At 69.2% G+C, this 15,078-nt stretch overlaps 1 protein-coding gene across 1 annotated transcript in view; it reads left to right on the forward strand.

The window, feature by feature from the left end:
- The window catches only part of KIF26A (kinesin family member 26A), a 38,569-nt gene extending 27,220 nt beyond the window's left edge, over positions 1-11,349 (forward strand). Inside the window, exons 6-16 of the mRNA XM_047795880.1 lie at positions 2,427-2,639; positions 3,129-3,222; positions 3,499-3,761; positions 3,909-4,092; positions 4,197-4,359; positions 4,598-4,760; positions 5,330-8,156; positions 9,030-9,235; positions 9,342-9,362; positions 9,737-9,887; positions 10,100-11,349. Coding sequence (XP_047651836.1) covers positions 2,427-2,639; positions 3,129-3,222; positions 3,499-3,761; positions 3,909-4,092; positions 4,197-4,359; positions 4,598-4,760; positions 5,330-8,156; positions 9,030-9,235; positions 9,342-9,362; positions 9,737-9,887; positions 10,100-10,281 — 4,467 coding nt within the window. The 3' untranslated portion in view covers positions 10,282-11,349. The remainder of the gene's footprint in view (positions 1-2,426; positions 2,640-3,128; positions 3,223-3,498; positions 3,762-3,908; positions 4,093-4,196; positions 4,360-4,597; positions 4,761-5,329; positions 8,157-9,029; positions 9,236-9,341; positions 9,363-9,736; positions 9,888-10,099) is intronic.
- The last annotated feature ends 3,729 nt before the right edge of the window (positions 11,350-15,078 follow it).

Consider the following 15,078-nt stretch of genomic DNA (forward strand, 5'->3'; position numbering starts at 1 on the left):
ACGGCTTCCCTCCCCCGCGGGGGCCCAGCGGCCCCTCCCCCTCGCTGCCTGGGCCACTCTCCGGAGGGGGAGCCCTTTTTCCATGCAAAATGGGTTTTTCCCCCCACCTGGCAGCTCTGCAGTGGGGCTTTGCAATGTCTGAACACTACGTGGGCGGGGGGGAGAGACATGCACTCGTCAGGTGCAAAGACCCCGGCCTTTCCCCGCCGTGATGGAAGGAGGCTCGCAGACGGTGACCTGGGTGTTTGCCTGGGACTGGAGCCGTGGGGGAGGCGCACGTGACGTCCCCTCCCTTCTGGGCCATGGGGTCCTCAGCCAGGCAGCCCGTGGGCCGTGCGTTTCCTGCCAGAGCCCCGTCTGGCTGCTCGAGGCCTTGCCCCGCCAGGCACGTGCTCCGAGCTGCAGAACCCATTCGGCTCCCAAAGTGGCCAGGAGATCATGCTGGAAAAAAAATTGCCAAAAATTACTGGGAAGTGCACATTTTTGTCTGCTTGGCAGCGGCGTTTGGAAATGAAATAGTTTTGTTCTTGTCGTCGGGGAATAAAAGAATCGATTCTCGCCTAATGGAGCCCGGGTTCGGAGGCACTCAGTAGAAAAGTGTTTCTTCGCGCGCCTCCCCGAGGAGCCCCCCTCCCCCGAGCGCCGAAGGTTTGCCGCGCGCCGAAGGGGAGTGGATGGCGCCTTGTGTGAACTACCCACGGTAAACCAATTTGGCCGGCGCTATGTATCTGTCACTTACAATTAAATCCGTGAAAAATAGTGGCTCTGAGATGAGTCTGGTAATTTGATTACCCTGTAGTGGAGAAATCGGAGAGTCCTTTGGAGAGTGGAGGTGGCGCCTTTTCCCAGGAGGGCCCTCACTCAGGGTGGCTCCCGCGGAGAACACACACACACACACACACACACACACACACACACGGGGTGTGTTTGCCTGCGGGCTTTCGGGTGTTTGCAGGATGCTTTGCTTTGGACGCTCGCATTTGGGTTCCTGGCCCCTGTCCCCGAGCTTCTGTGTCCTTGGTGGCATTGGGCCTGGTGGTCCAGCCCTGGAGCTGGGCATGAAAGTGGGCGGGGACACGGGTGAGCTCTGTGCTTTGGAGTCACAGTATCAGAGGCTGCCTGGTCGTCTGCCAGCCCCTGAGCTCAGATGAGCCCCACCCGGCCCTACCGTGCACCCCTCCACTCCCCACCCGGCCTCCCATGCCAGCCTCAGTCTCTCCACCTCCTTCCCTGGCACTTCGGAACCCACACCTCCCTCTTCTTCCCCACTTCTTGCGCTAATGGCATTACCTCTGGCGCCCTGCTGACCCCAAATCCTGGAATCCTGGACGTGGGGTTTGTGGGGTTTGAGTTTGGCTTTGGAGCAGGCTCTGGAGTCAGAAACACCCCGAGTTTCTCCCCAGGGCAGCTCGGGGCTCAGCCCGGGTCCCCTTTGCGTCTTGCCTTCCTTCCTCTCCTCCGGGTCGGGCCGGGGCAGAGGTGGGGGGTGCGAGGCTGGGAGGAAGGGGCTCTGGGGGAGGTGAGGTTGGACGGAGCCCCGGGGCTGGGGAGGGGGGGGCGGCACCTGTCCTCCTCTCCGTCGGGCGTGAGCTGCTGGTGGGACCTGAGCATCCCCCTGCCTGCCCAGCCCCCAGCAATTGCTGCTGCACCTTGCCATGCGCTGAGCTGGCCTTCTGAAGGGGGGTGCAGGGGGCGCGGCTCTGGGGGACCGTTGGGGGTGGAGGACACACCGCAGAGGAGCGTGAGTGGGGCTCCGAGGGGGCCCTGCCGCGCCCCCTTTCCGGGTGGGCTGGTCCTTGCTGCCTGTCTCTCCCTTTCTCCCGCTGCCCTCACATGTGGGGCTCGGGGTTTCAGGAGACCCACTTGCAGGCCGTGTGGCTCGGGCGAGACGGTTGGCCTCTCTGAGCGTGTTTCCTCCCTTCTCAGGCCTGTGTGGGCCTGAGGCAGGTGGTCCTGCGTGGTGGCTGCCCCGCCGGGGCGCGGACGGAGCTGGGGTGTGCCTGCGCGGGGCGACTCTGCTCTCCGAGGCGCTGTGCCTTTCTCCCTCGGCCTCAGCCAGGGGGTGTGGTGGACCCCACACGGAGGGAGGTGGGGTGCCCTCTGGGTATGGCCCTTGCCTTTTGTCTCTGCTCAGGGGGGCATCTGGGGCCCGTTCCCCTGTCCTGTGCCCCGCGCCCCGTCCCCACCCCGCTATGTTCCCGTGCTGTGCAGACACGCCCTGCGCCCCGCCGGCCTCTGCTCTCCCGTTCTCCCTGCCTCTCTGACCTCATATGGGATGCGCTCGGGCCTGGAGCTGGGGCGCGGGCGCCTGCATTCCTGCGGTGGGGCTCCCGTGCCGGGGCCTGGCCCGCCGTCCCAACTCGCGCGGGCTCCTCCTGCCCTGTAATTAGCGGCCGCTCAGCTGCCCGCTCTGCCCGCCTCCCCAGGTGAAGGTCATGCTGCGGATCTGGCCGGAGCAGGGGGCCCAGCGCTCGGCCGAGTCCACCTCCTTCCTGAAGGTGGACCCGCGGAAGAAGCAGGTGACCCTCTATGACCCGGCCCCGGGGCCCCCGGGCAGCGCGGGCTCCCGACGCGCCACCCCGGCCGCCGTGCCCAAGATGTTTGCCTTCGACGCCGTGTTCCCCCAGGACTCGGAGCAGGTGAGGGTGGCGGCCAGGCGGGGCGATGGGACGACCGTCAGGCCGGCGCCCCTTCTGCTGGTGGGCAGGAGGGGGGCGCCCCGCCGGGCAGGCCTGCTGTGCCTCCCCTTCGGGCCTCCCCGGCCCTCGGGGCGCCTCCCCGGCCCCTGGCCTGCCTCTTAGGCCGCGTTTCCAGGGAGACGCCTAGTTTTTCAGAGCCCACCCTCCCCGGACGCTTTTCGAACAGCAGATGCTCGTGTGTGTCACAGCCATGCGTGCCGTGTGACTGCCGTGTGTGCACACGTGTGCGCCGTGTGTGCCTGTCAGCCGTGGGTCTGGTCGGTTCGCGCTGCGTGTGTGTGCATCTGTGCTGCCTGTGCGCGTGGAGAGCTCTGTGTGCCCGGTCCTGGGTGCCCGCCGACCCCCGGAGGACTCGCTGCCTGCACGTGATGTGAGGAGGCAGAAGCGCGGGAGGCTGCGAGGGGGCCTGACTCTGAGCCCCTCCTCCAGGCCGAGGTCTGCTCCGGGACGGTGGCCGACGTGCTCCAGTCAGTGGTCAGTGGGGCTGATGGCTGCATTTTTTCCTTTGGCCACACGAGCCTCGGTAAGTGTCCCTTCCTGTCCTTCTCGGCGGTCTCTGGGCGCCGTTTCCGGGTGGGCCCCTGGAGTGGGGGGCTTGTGCAGAGGAAGCTGAAACCCTGCAGGCCTGGAAGGCGGGGGAGGGGGGGCGTGGGGCCGATCGGAGGGGGCCCCCGGCGTCTCAGGGGCCCAGGTTGGTCCCGAGGGCCCCGGGCAGGGCCGGGGAGCAGCTGCAGGTCCTGCCCGGCTCTGAGGGCTTGTCACCTTGTCACGCTGAGCCCGACGTGCCCGTGGCCCCCAGGCAAGTCCTTCACCATGATCGGGAGGGACAGCTCGCCGCAGAGCCTGGGCGTCGTGCCCTGCGCCATCTCCTGGCTCTTCAGGCTCCTGGACGAGCGCAGGGAGAGGACGGGCACACGCTTCTCGGTCCGCGTCTCGGCCGTGGAGGTGTGCGGTCGGGACCAGAGCCTGCGGGACCTGCTGGCCGAGGTGGCCTCCAGCAGCCTCCAGGACGCCCAGTCTCCGGGTGTGTACCTGCGGGAGGACCCCGTCTGCGGGGCGCAGGTACGCGGACACCCCTGCCGCTGTGCGGGGAGCAGGGCCGGCGGCGTGGGGGCTGCGGGGTGGGGGGCGCCTCGGGAAGGCGGGCGGGGAGCTGCAGCCCAGCCCCGAGCCAGTCAGGCACCGTCCCCTCCACCTGCCTGTCCACAGCTCCAGAACCAGAGCGAGCTGCGGGCGCCCACGGCCGAGAGGGCGGCCTTCTACCTGGATGCGGCGCTGGCTGCCCGCAGCTCCGGCCGGGCCGGCTGCAGCGAGGACGCCCGTTGCAGCTCCCACGTGCTCTTCACGCTGCACGTCTACCAGTACCGCATGGAGAAGTGCAGCCGGGGCGGAAGTACGTGTCGCCAGGACTGCGCCGGGGGGCGGGGGTGGGAGGGGTGGGGGGGCAGGGGGTGGGGGGCAGGGCCGAGCCTTCACCCTCCCGCCCTGTGGTTTCAGTGTCTGGAGGCCGCAGCCGCCTGCACCTCTTCGACCTGGGCAGCTGTGAGGGGACGCCTGGCAGGGGCGGGGGGGCCCCTGGGGGCCCCCTGTGTCTGTCCTTGTCGGCCCTGGGCAGCATCGTCTTGGCCTTGGTCAGCGGAGCCAAGCACGTGCCCCACAGGTGAGCGGTGGCCTCCTCGGCAGGCCTGGGTGGCCCCGGGGACCAGGCCGGTGCACGTCGGGCCCCCAGCCTCTGGGTTCTTCGTTTCTGCACCACCTGACAGGCCTAGTGGCCCTAGGGCTGGTGGGGGCCCTTGGCACGAGGTGGGGGCCGGACGGAGGCGTTGGGCCTGGTCCCGCCAGAAGCCTGCCCCCCACCCCGCTCCAGCCCCGGCATCCTCGCCCCCGACGCCCCGCAGGGAGCACAGGCTCACCATGCTGCTGCGGGAGTCCCTGGCCGCGGCCAGCTGCCGCACCACCATGATCGCCCACGTCTCCGACGCGCCGGCCCGCCACGCCGAGACGCTCAGCACCGTGCAGCTGGCGGCCCGCATCCACCGTCTGCGCAGGAAGAAGGCCAAGGTGGGTTCCGACTCACACGGCCCCCACGGGCGGTCTCCTTGGGGCTCTGCCCACGGGGGGGGCGGGGGGGGGGTGCCGGGGCCCCGGCCGCCATTAGGGCCCCAGGGCTGTGCCCCCGGAGGGGGCGGGAGCCACCCCCGAGGTCACCCCAAGCAGACCTGGAGCTGCTGGAAGGGGGCTGGGGTTGCTGGCCCCGTCCACCTGGCCTGGGGTGGGCCTGTGGTCCCCGTGGCGGGTACCCTCCCAGGCCTGGTCCAGCAGGGACCATGCCGGGCCGTTCTCAGTGTGGCCAGAGGGCGGAGTTAGGGCCGCCCTGGGCTCTGACAGCCCCGGGTCTGCGTCCTGGCTTTGCGCTCACGCGACGTGTGCCAAGGTGCCTGAGACTTGGCTTAACGCTTCCCTGGAAGTTGTGGGGAGGATCCAGTTTTTTGGGGCCTGAGCCTTGCGTGCCATCACCACGGTTGGTGGGACGTGGTTGCTGGCCATGCCGTCACTTCCTTCACTGGAGTGGGTCTCGGGCAGAGGGGGCAGGTGGGGCAGCCGCTCACGAGGGCCTTCTCTGTCCCCAGTATGCGTCCAGCTCCTCAGGCGGGGACAGCTCCTGCGAGGAAGGCCGAGCCCACCGCCCCCCCCACCTGCGACACTTCCACCCCCGCTCCGTGGCCCCCGACCCCGACCGCCGGGCCCCCAGCTCGCCCGGCGACCCCGACTACTCATCCAGCAGTGAGCAGTCCTGCGACACGGTCATCTACGTGGGGCCTGGGGGGGCGGCGCTGTCAGACCGCGAGCTCACGGACAATGAGGGCCCGCCTGACTTCGTGCCCATCATCCCCGCGCTGAGCCGCCGTCGGCCGTCTGAGGGCCCGCGCGACGCCGACCACTTCCGCTGCAGCACCTTCGCGGAGTTGCAGGAGCGGCTGGAGTGCATCGACGGCCCCGATGGAGCCCAGGCCAGCCCGGCCCGCGGGAGCAGGAAGCCCTCGTTGCCTGAGGCTGTGGCCCCCAGGAAGGCCATGGGCTCCCCGCTGGCTGCCAGCACGCCTCGCGCCAGCCCCGTCCCAGACACCCGCCGGGGTGCCGTGGAGCCCTCCAAGGCTGACGGTGACCAGGGAGAGGGCGGCAGCAGCAGGCCTGAGCTGCCTGTGCCGGACAAGCCCACAGCGGGTGGAGGCCGGAGGCCGCTGCCCAGCCCGGCCCCCCCGCCGCCTCGGCAGCCGGACGCCGGTGGGGCCCCTGAAGAGCCTGGGGGAGCCGATGGTGTGGTACGGACGCCCCCCTTGGGCACAAGTGGGCAGGCAGGCTGCCCCCGCCAGCCTGCGCGCGGCCACCGCCTGGAGCGGGGCCTGCTGACCACCACGGTGACCTTGCAGCAGCCCGTGGAGCTCAACGGCGAGGACGAGCTGGTGTTCACCCTGGTGGAGGAGCTCTCCCTGGGGGCGCTGGGGGGCCCCGGGCGCCCTGCCAGCCTGGCCAGCTTTGGCAGTGACTGCTCCCTGCAGGCCCTGGCCTCGGGTTCGAGGCCAGTCAGCATCATCAGCAGCATCAACGATGAGTTTGACGCCTACACCTCGAAGCCCCCCGGGGGCGCCCCAGACGGAGCGGCCTGGACCGGCAGCAGCCACAGCTCCTCCATCAGCTCCTGGCTCAGTGAGGTCAGCGTGTGCACGGCCGACGGCCTCGGCCCCACGCCGCAGCCCCCCTCGAGGGCCAGCCCAGACCCCTTCAGCCCTGACGCGCCAGCAGGTCCGGACCCCCTGGGCCCCCTGATCCCGGACGGCTCCCTGGAGGACAGCAGCCTTCAGTTCTCGGAGCAGGACCGAGTGGACAGTCCTGGCCCTGCCTGGAGCCCTCGTCCTGGCGAGGAGGGGGCGGCGGCCGCCCCCCGACCTGGCTGGGAGCCCTGCGCTGCGTCTCCAGGCAGGGCAGCCCCGGCACAGACTCTCCACTCCAGCCTGCCCCGGAAACCGAGGTCGTCCTCGACGGCCAGTCGTGTGGGCTGCACTCGCCTGGCTCCGGCCCCGCCCGGTCCCGGAGGCCCCTTCGAGGACCCGTGGCTTCTCCGGGCGGACGAATGTGGCCCAATCCACCTGGCCTCTGCCAGCAGGGCCCCCAGCCCGGCTCTGATGCCAGCCCGGAGGGTGGTGGATGGTTGTGAGGTGGGCAGGGTGGCCCAGAGGCCAGAGGCCATGGCTCAGATCCCCCCGCTGCGGAGAGGGGCCACCACGCTGGGTGTGACCACGCCCTCCACGTCCTTCAGGGACGCCCCGACTGAGGCAGCCGCTTGCCTGGGCAGCCCAAAGCCTGCCCCTGGCGGCAGGAAGAGCGTGGCCGCTAAAGGCGGGCTCTGTCCCAGGCCCGGCGGAGCGGCCCCCCCTGCCCCGCCCGAGCGCAAGTCCAGCCTGGAGCACAGGAGCAGCCCGGCACCGGCCCTTCCCCAGGCTGGGAGCCTAGTGTGGGCCGGGGCTGCTGCCTTCCTCCGAGCAGAGGGGGAGTCCAGGCCCGGCAGCCGAGCCGACCACTCCATCCCTAGGGCCACGTCCAGCCTGAAGGCCCGAGCGGGCAAGGCAGAGGCAGCGAGCCGGCCCACCACCCATGGGTCTCTGGAGCGGTGTGAGGGCCTGGCGCAGGGTGGCAGCAAGGCCAGGGAAGCCCCTGGGAGGCCGGCCCGGACCGTGCCCAGGTTGGGTGTGCCGCCCGCCAGCCCCACGCCGGGGCCCGCTCCTACCTGTAGGAGCAGCCCGGCCAAGGGCGTGGGGGCCCCCAAGCCCCCTACCAGTGGGGGCAAGGGCCGCAGCTTAGCGGCCGCTGGGTCCAGGGCTCTGGGGGCTGCAGTGAAGCCACTGAGCCCTGCAGCAGGCAGGACCCCTGGAGGCCCGGGGACGGGTCCCAGGGTCGTTCCACGGGTGGCGCCTGGTGTTGGGGCCAAGGCCAGCCGGGGCACCATCATGGGCGCCAAGCAGGCGCTCCGGGCGGCCCACAGCCGCGTCAATGAGCTGGCGGCTGGTGGTGCCCACAGCCGAAGTGGCCTCTCGTGGGGCTCGGCCGACTCGGACAGCGGCAACGACAGCGGCGTGAACGTGTCCGAGGAGCGGCCGCCCGTGGGCCCGGCGCTGCCCTCTCCTTACAGCAAGGTGACGGCGCCGCGGCGCCCGCAGCGCTACAGCAGCGGCCACGGCAGCGACAACAGCAGCGTGCTGAGCGGGGAGCTCCCGCCTGCCATGGGCCGCACTGCCCTTTTTTATCACAGCGGCGGCAGCAGCGGCTACGAGAGCATGATGCGTGACAGTGAGGCCACCGGCAGCGCCTCCTCCGCCCCCGACTCCATGAGCGACAGCGGGGCCGCGTCCCCGGGCGCCCGCTCCCGCAGCCTCAAGTCCCCCAAGAGGAGGGCCACAGGTGGGTGGGGCGCCAGCGTCCCGGGCTCCGTCTGCAGGGCACAGACCGCACGATGCTTGGCCACGGGGTGCCACCTTCCTGGATCCTAGATGTGTGTGGCCTTTGACGGTTGCACAGACAAGCCTGGGGCTTCCCAATGGATAGCTGTGCACAGCCCTCTGCAGTTTAGAAGCACGCTGTGTTTACAGTATGTGCCCTTCTCTGATCCCCACGCTGTCCTGGGGGCTGGTCCCCAGCCCTGTCACAGCAGGCTGGCAAGGGTGGGTCACCCTGCTGGGCCCTGGGGCCCCGGGGAGGGCTTGGGTTTGGGGCCAGTGCCCCGCTGCTGGGGGCTCTGCAAAGCTGCTCCTGCCTCTGTCCCTGGACCCTCCATCTCCAGGGGGGACGTGGGCCTGTTTCTCGGGCTCTGTGTGGCTGGGGGTTTTAGCCACTGGCTGTGCGTGGGCTGTAGACGTCCTGGGGATGAGGATGGGCGGGGAGCAGGGACGGGTGGCCTGGGAGTTGGGGAGGGGGTGCCAGCATGCCAGCTCCGGCATCGGTCCCGGGGGCGGTAGGAACCGGACGGTTGTAAGGACCCAGTGTGGCCACTTAGGGTGCAGGAGCACTGCCTCCATGGGTGGTGGGGGCTGCCCATGAGGCCATGGCTGTGTAGGGAGGCTGGTGTTGCTGTCCAGGCAGGAGGGGGCTGGGGGGCGAGTGCATCTGTTCTGTGGGGCAGGGGGGCCGGGGTTCCTGGCCAGCCCTAGGCTGTTTCAGGGTCGGGCCTCTGTGCTTCCCCCTCACGTCAGGACCCTGGCCCGGCTCCCCTCTCAGCCCCTGGCCAGGCGCTGGGGTCCAGCCTCTGCTCACCCAGCGCCCGGCTCTCTGTTCCAGGTCTGCAGCGGCGACGGCTGATCCCAGCGCCGCTGCCCGATGCCGCTGCCCTGAGCCGCAAGCCCAGCCTGCCCGGGCAGTGGGTGGACCTGCCCCCGCCCCTGTCTGGCTCCCTGAAGGAGCCCTTCGAGATCAAGGTGTACGAGATTGACGACGTGGAGCGTCTGCAGCGGCACCGCCCGGCCCCCAGGGAGGACCCTGCCGAGGTCAGGGCCCGGCCGCTGGGGGCTGGTGACGAGAAGCCCTGGAAGGGCGGGGGGGGGCGGGGGGGGGGCGGCAGCCCGCTGACCTCACCTTCCCTCTCACCCACAGCCCTTCCAGAGCGCCGAGAAGGTAGGACTCGCCCTGCTTGGCCCTGAACCCGTGGTGTGTCCTGATGGCCGTCTTGGGCGGAGTGGGCGGCTGGAGGGGCCCTGAGGCCACCGCTGCTGCCCCCTGGAGTGGCACCGGGTGGGGGTTCCCAGATCTGTGCCCTGGGTTCTGGGTTCCCGGCAGACACAGGCTGCTTTGGGAGCACTTGGCGTGAGCCTGACCCACGGGGACCCAGGGGTCCTACCCCTGCCCACGTTGCGGCCCCACTGTGCCCCTGCCCAGGCCTGGGGGGTGGAGGGAGGCTCGAGGTCAAGGCCGGGGTATTGGGAGGCCCTGGGAGCAGGCCCTTCTCTGTGCCTGAGCCCGTCCCCACCCCTCTGTCCCCTGCCGCCCAGGGCCTGGTGTGCGTCGGTGCGAAGCTGCGGCTGGCGGAGCGCAGGCAGCAGCGGCTGCGGGAAGTGCAGGCGAAGCGCCAAGTCCTCTGTGAGGAGCTGGCCGAGACCCAGGGCCGGCTGATGCTGGAGCCCGGCCGCTGGCTGGAGCAGTGTGAGTCCCGCCTCACTGGCTGGGCTGCGGGACGCCCCTCTCCCCGAGCGCAGGCTCGCGGGACCCCAGACGCCGCGTCCTGCCGTGGCTCCCTGCCCGCCCTGCGCCCCCAACCCGGACCCGGACCGGGACCCGGAAGCTGGCGGGGGCGGGAGGGAGCCCTTGGCCCTGCGGGGTCCCCGCCTGACCCGCCGTCTGCTGTCCCTCCGCAGTCGAGGTGGACCCAGAGCTGGAGCCCGAGTCGGCAGAGTACCTGGCGGCCCTGGAGCGCGCCACGGCCGCCCTGGAGCAGTGCGTGAACCTGTGCAAGGCCCGCGTCATGATGATAACCTGCTTTGACATCAGCGCAGCCGCCCCTGCCGCCGCCCCGGGCCCGCAGGAGGTGGACGTCTGAGGCCGGGCACGGCGCGCGGGGCACGGGGCAGGGACGGGGGCATCAGGGCTTGAGGACGGGACGTGCGGCGGAGCGAGGATGTGGCGGGGGTCGGAGGGACGCGGATGCAGAGGGGGTCCGGTGCAGGACCGGGGCTCGGAGGCGATGGGGTTGGGGGAGGCGGGGCGGGCCGAGCGGCGCGGACGGCGGAGGGTGCGGGAGACCGGACGACTGTCGCCCCTGGACAGCAACGCAAGTGCCTTTAACCTTGGAGTGGACTTCTCTTCTCTTTGCATTTGGTGCTAAGGACTCAAGACACCAGCAGACGGTGTGCGCCGGGGCTGCGCCTGGGCCGCGGCGGGGCCCCCAGGGGCCGCAGGAGCTGGCTGTTTGATCCGAGCTCGCCTTCTCGGCAGCCAATCCGTCTCGTGTAGCAGGACAGCCCCGAGCTCACCGGGCCTCTGTCTTCGATTCAGGAGTACTTTCCTTTGGAGCTGCTTCCTCTCGGCAGAGTCTCCAGACCCTCGGTCTGCGTGTGCTTGTCTCCGCAGGTCGAGCCAATGGGGTCTTCCGGGCGGGGGCGGCGGACCCTCCTTCCCTCCCCCGGGACCTGCTCTGTCAGGTCCCCGCGCAAGGGCTGAGCTGAAGGCACCGGTGCCTTCCTCCACGGCAGGAATTCTTACCAAAACCACAAGCAAAAAACAAAACAAACCAACACACACATTAGGGGACGAGGGTTTTGTAAAGGTTCTGTTAGGCTCATATTTTTCTATCATTTTGCCTATAAACGCGGTATTTGCAGTGGGAATTTGAAGACAAATGATCTATGTTTTTATGGTTTTCTATAGACGGCGTCCCCCCGGCCGGGCTCTTTCTGGGGGGCACCCGGGCAGGGCGGGCGGGCTTGGGAAGCAGGCACTTCTTGCCAGATGCAGTGCAGGGGTGAGCCTGCCGACGAGGCACCTCCCCGTCCTGCCGGGTCCCGTCTCGAGCGTCGTGCATTTTCTATGGTGTCCCTACCTTTGTACAAATATGTAGACGAACTCTTTTGCCAGCTTTTACTTGTGAATAAAAGCTGCGTTCATTGTTCACGTGGCTCCGGAGTTGGCTGAGCACCATCCCCAAGAGGGGACGAGTGGGCTGCGAGGGGCTCTCCCTCTGCCCACAAACCCTACGGCCGGCCTGGCGGGGCCCAGCGCTGTGACGTGGGGGCTCCCCTGGGCCGTCCTCTGCAGGGCTGGGAGCCGGACCCCACCTCCTCTCCGTCCCCCGCGGGGCCATGCCGTCTACGCCGCCTTGAGTGCCCCAACCTGTCGGGGGCTGGGCTGGAGGGAAATGCCACTTTCTGGTGGGCTGCCGGCCCCGCCCCAGAGGTCAGAGTAGCTGGGGAACTCTTGGCTGCATTGGGCGACCCCTCGGGTCACACTCGGGCTCCTTCCTTCGCCCCCCACCCCCCGCCCACCTTTGCAGGAGGCAGAGGAGCAGACTTTCTGTGGGCCAAGGTTCGGGACCCCCTCCGCCTGGAGCTGGCAGGAACCCCCAGCCGCACAGCCACCCTCCCCACTCTGCACCTTCCTGCTGTTCTTAGCTGCTGGCCCTGGGCGCCCCCTGGCTGCTGCCCCCACCCCATCTGGGTGCCCCACCCCCAGCACCCCTTCCTGTGGCAAGGCCCCTCCCAGGCAGCCGGGCCTCTGGAGCCCAAGGGGACGTGCCCTCCAGGTGTGAGTGGGGGGCCCTCCTTGGTGGCCTCCCTGACCCAGGCGCTCTGTGTGGTCTCTGCCTGCACCCCAGCCTCCATGGGGCCCCGGGGGAGGGGGCGGGTCCGAGTCATTGCTGCACCGCTTCAGCAGGCGTGCGGCTGGGCCCCGAGCAAAGGAACGAATGAAGAAGTGAGGGAGCCCCTGGGGGCTCCGGCTGGGGCAGAGCAGGTCCGAGACCGAGCAGAAGTTTGCCAGATGCTTTCCTGGGCTCTCCCTGTCCTCAGACTGGTCTTTGGCTGTGCGGCCCCTGTGGACCAGCCACAGCGTCGCCTGGCCCGAGCCCCCTGCCCCAGGCTGCCTCCTCTCCCTCTGCTCCTGGGGGCTCCTGGGGTGGGTGTTACACGTCAACCAGGAGACCTCGGCATCCTGGGACCCCTGCCCCTGCAGAATCTCCTTTTCTGTTCTTTTTTCTTCAAGGGCTGCACCCGCGGCACATGGCGGTTCCCAGGCTAGGGGTCGAATCAGAGCTGTCGCTGCCGGCCTACACCACAGCCACAGCAACGCCAGATCCAAGCCGCGTCTGCGACCTGCACCGCAGCTCACGGCAACACCAGATCCTTAACCCACTGAGCAAGGCCAGAGATCGAACCCACAACCTCATGGTTCCTAGTTGGACGCGTTTCTGCTGCACCACAGCGGGAACTCATCTCCTTTTCCGTTCTGAGGCCAGACTTGCTCCCCAGCCAGATCTTCCCAAGCCTGGAGCTCTGTCATTGAACTTGGGGTGCCTGGGGGTCGGGGTGGGCAGGTGTGTTGGCATTAGCAGGGGCAGGGGAGATGGATCCTTTTCGGTCCCGATGAAGGAAGGGAGGGCTGGGGAGCCACCTGGCCTGTGGTCCAGCGATCCAGGGACTGAGCTTGCTGGGAAGGTGCTGGCCCAGCCAGGGGCCTTCGTCTAGAGAGACCAGGCCGGGCTGCGGTCTGGGGCAGGGGGTCAGGCCTCCGTCTTCAGGACAAGGATGAGCCCCGGGCCCTCGTGCGGGCCATGCTCTTGCCCCCCCAGCGTGCCCTGCATGTCTCATCTGGGCCAGGGGCCCTTCCTCCCACAGAGAACTGCCTGCTCCCTCTGAGGCCTCAGACCCTGCTTCTCTCCAAGGAGGCACCCTCTGCACTGGCCCCTCCTGGCCCCCCACCCCCCGCACCTGCCCTGGCTGGGTCCTCGGAGGAGCAGGCCTGGCGGGGGCGGCTGAGCTTTGGGGCCAGCAGAGCCCACTTCCCACAGTCCCGGAGGCAGCCTGGGCGGCCTTTCATCTGCAGAGTCAAAGCCCTGAGTCCTGTCATTACAGGCAGGGAACCCAGGCGGGGAGTGGCGGCGAGGCCGAGGACGCCCATTTTATGGATGGGAAAGCTGCACCTCCCTGGGACCCAGCTCCTTGAGCAGAGGCCGGGCAGCTCCTGTGATGCCACGGGCAGGAGTCTGTGGGCAGCCTGCTTTTCAGATGTCTGGGGAAGTTGAGGCCCAGAGGAGGTGGTGGCTGCTTAGGCCCCTGGGCTGGCGTCCCTTCTCCTTGGAGGAGGCAGAGGAGAGGCAGAGCTAGAAGTCAGGGGTAGGGAGAGGCAGCAGTAGCCAAGCCCTGGGGTGGGAGCCCATGGGAGGGGGCTGCGGGGCCTTCCCCGGGTCACAGGGGGACAGGGACCAAGCCGGCCCAGGTGGCATCTCTCACAGCCTCTGCAGCCAGCCTGGCACCCGGCCAGCTGCTCCCATGGGTGAGGTGCTCTCCTGCCTCGCTCTGCGAGTCCGGGCCTGCTCTACCTGCCCTGCCCACCCCAGCCAGGGGCATCGCGAGGCTACGTGGGGAGGTGGGGCTGGGCTGGGTCACCAGGGGCAGGGGGTGGCTGGGAATAGGCGGGAGCCAGGTGGGTGGGCAGGCAGGTGGTGCAGGAACTGAGCACCTGGCCTGTAGCGCCCCCCCACCCCCCACCCCCCCGCCGACTTCCACCCCACCCCTGGGTGCAGCCCTGCAGCCCCCAGGACAGCCCTGCCACCTCCTTCCTGGGCCTCCTCTGGACCAAGGGGCTTGGTGACCCCCCGCTCAGGGTTTCAGGTGCCAGGAAAATAGCCTGGAGCTTTGAAATTTCGTGTTGGGTGCTCGGAGCCTCCTCTTCGGGTGGCCCACAGCAGTGGCCCTGGGGAGGGTGACAGCCATGCAGGTGGTGGCAGGGCAGGGTCATTGAAGCGGCAGCAGAGACGGGGAGCCCAGCGGGCACCCTGAGGCCTCCTGGAGCCTGGATTGCTGCAGGCTCCTGCCTGCCTCAGGCCCTCCTCTGCCTGTGGGGCCATTTGTCATCGTGGGGCCTGTTTCCTCCTGACCAGCGTCCTCCTGGGAAACACATCGGCAGCCCCTGAGGATCTTGCAGTGGCCAGAGCCCTGTGGCCTGGGGACCCCGAGGTGACGGTTCCTGAATAAACAGCAGAGGGTCAGACCAGGACAGGCTGGCCGCCCGCCTCTCAGGTCTGGGGCGGGGCAGTGGAGGACGGGGGAGCTCAGTTTCCCTCTACCCACAGCACAGTCTGCAAGTGTGTTCTCGGCGGGGCATCGCTCCCACCCTGGGTGCCCCCCCCCCAGTGGCCACCGCTGGCCCGCCTCCCTGTGCGCGGTGCTGTCTGGGCGCAGGCCGCCTTGGGAGCTCAAGCTGAAGTCCCCGGTTCCACGGAGGAGACAGGCCCCCGGCGGGCTCTCCCTGCAGCCCGTGTGGGGGAGGGCTTGTCTGGGGGAGGAGACCCCGCTACTCCCCAGTAGGGCCTGGGAGCCGGGGCGGGGGGTGGGGGGGCTTGGCCCTGGAGGCTGCTCACAGCAAACAGGAAGCTCGAAGGGTGATTTCTCCCGCCTGATATTGTTTGCGAAGGCGGGATCCAGGCCCCATTTCCACACAGGAAACCAGGGAGGCTGGAGGGGGCGGGGAAGGAATTCCCTGGGCCGCCGAGGGGGGCGGTGGGCGGTGGCAGAGCTGCCGGAGGCCCAGGTTTCAGAGTGCAGGCCGGGTGGGGGCTGTGGGGACACGGAGGCCCAGGCCCAGGGGTGCTCTCCCCATGAGGTGGGAGGGTCCCTGGGCCTCC

This window comes from Phacochoerus africanus, chromosome 9 (assembly GCF_016906955.1).
Source record: "Phacochoerus africanus isolate WHEZ1 chromosome 9, ROS_Pafr_v1, whole genome shotgun sequence".
NCBI classification, from domain to species: Eukaryota; Metazoa; Chordata; class Mammalia; order Artiodactyla; family Suidae; genus Phacochoerus; species Phacochoerus africanus.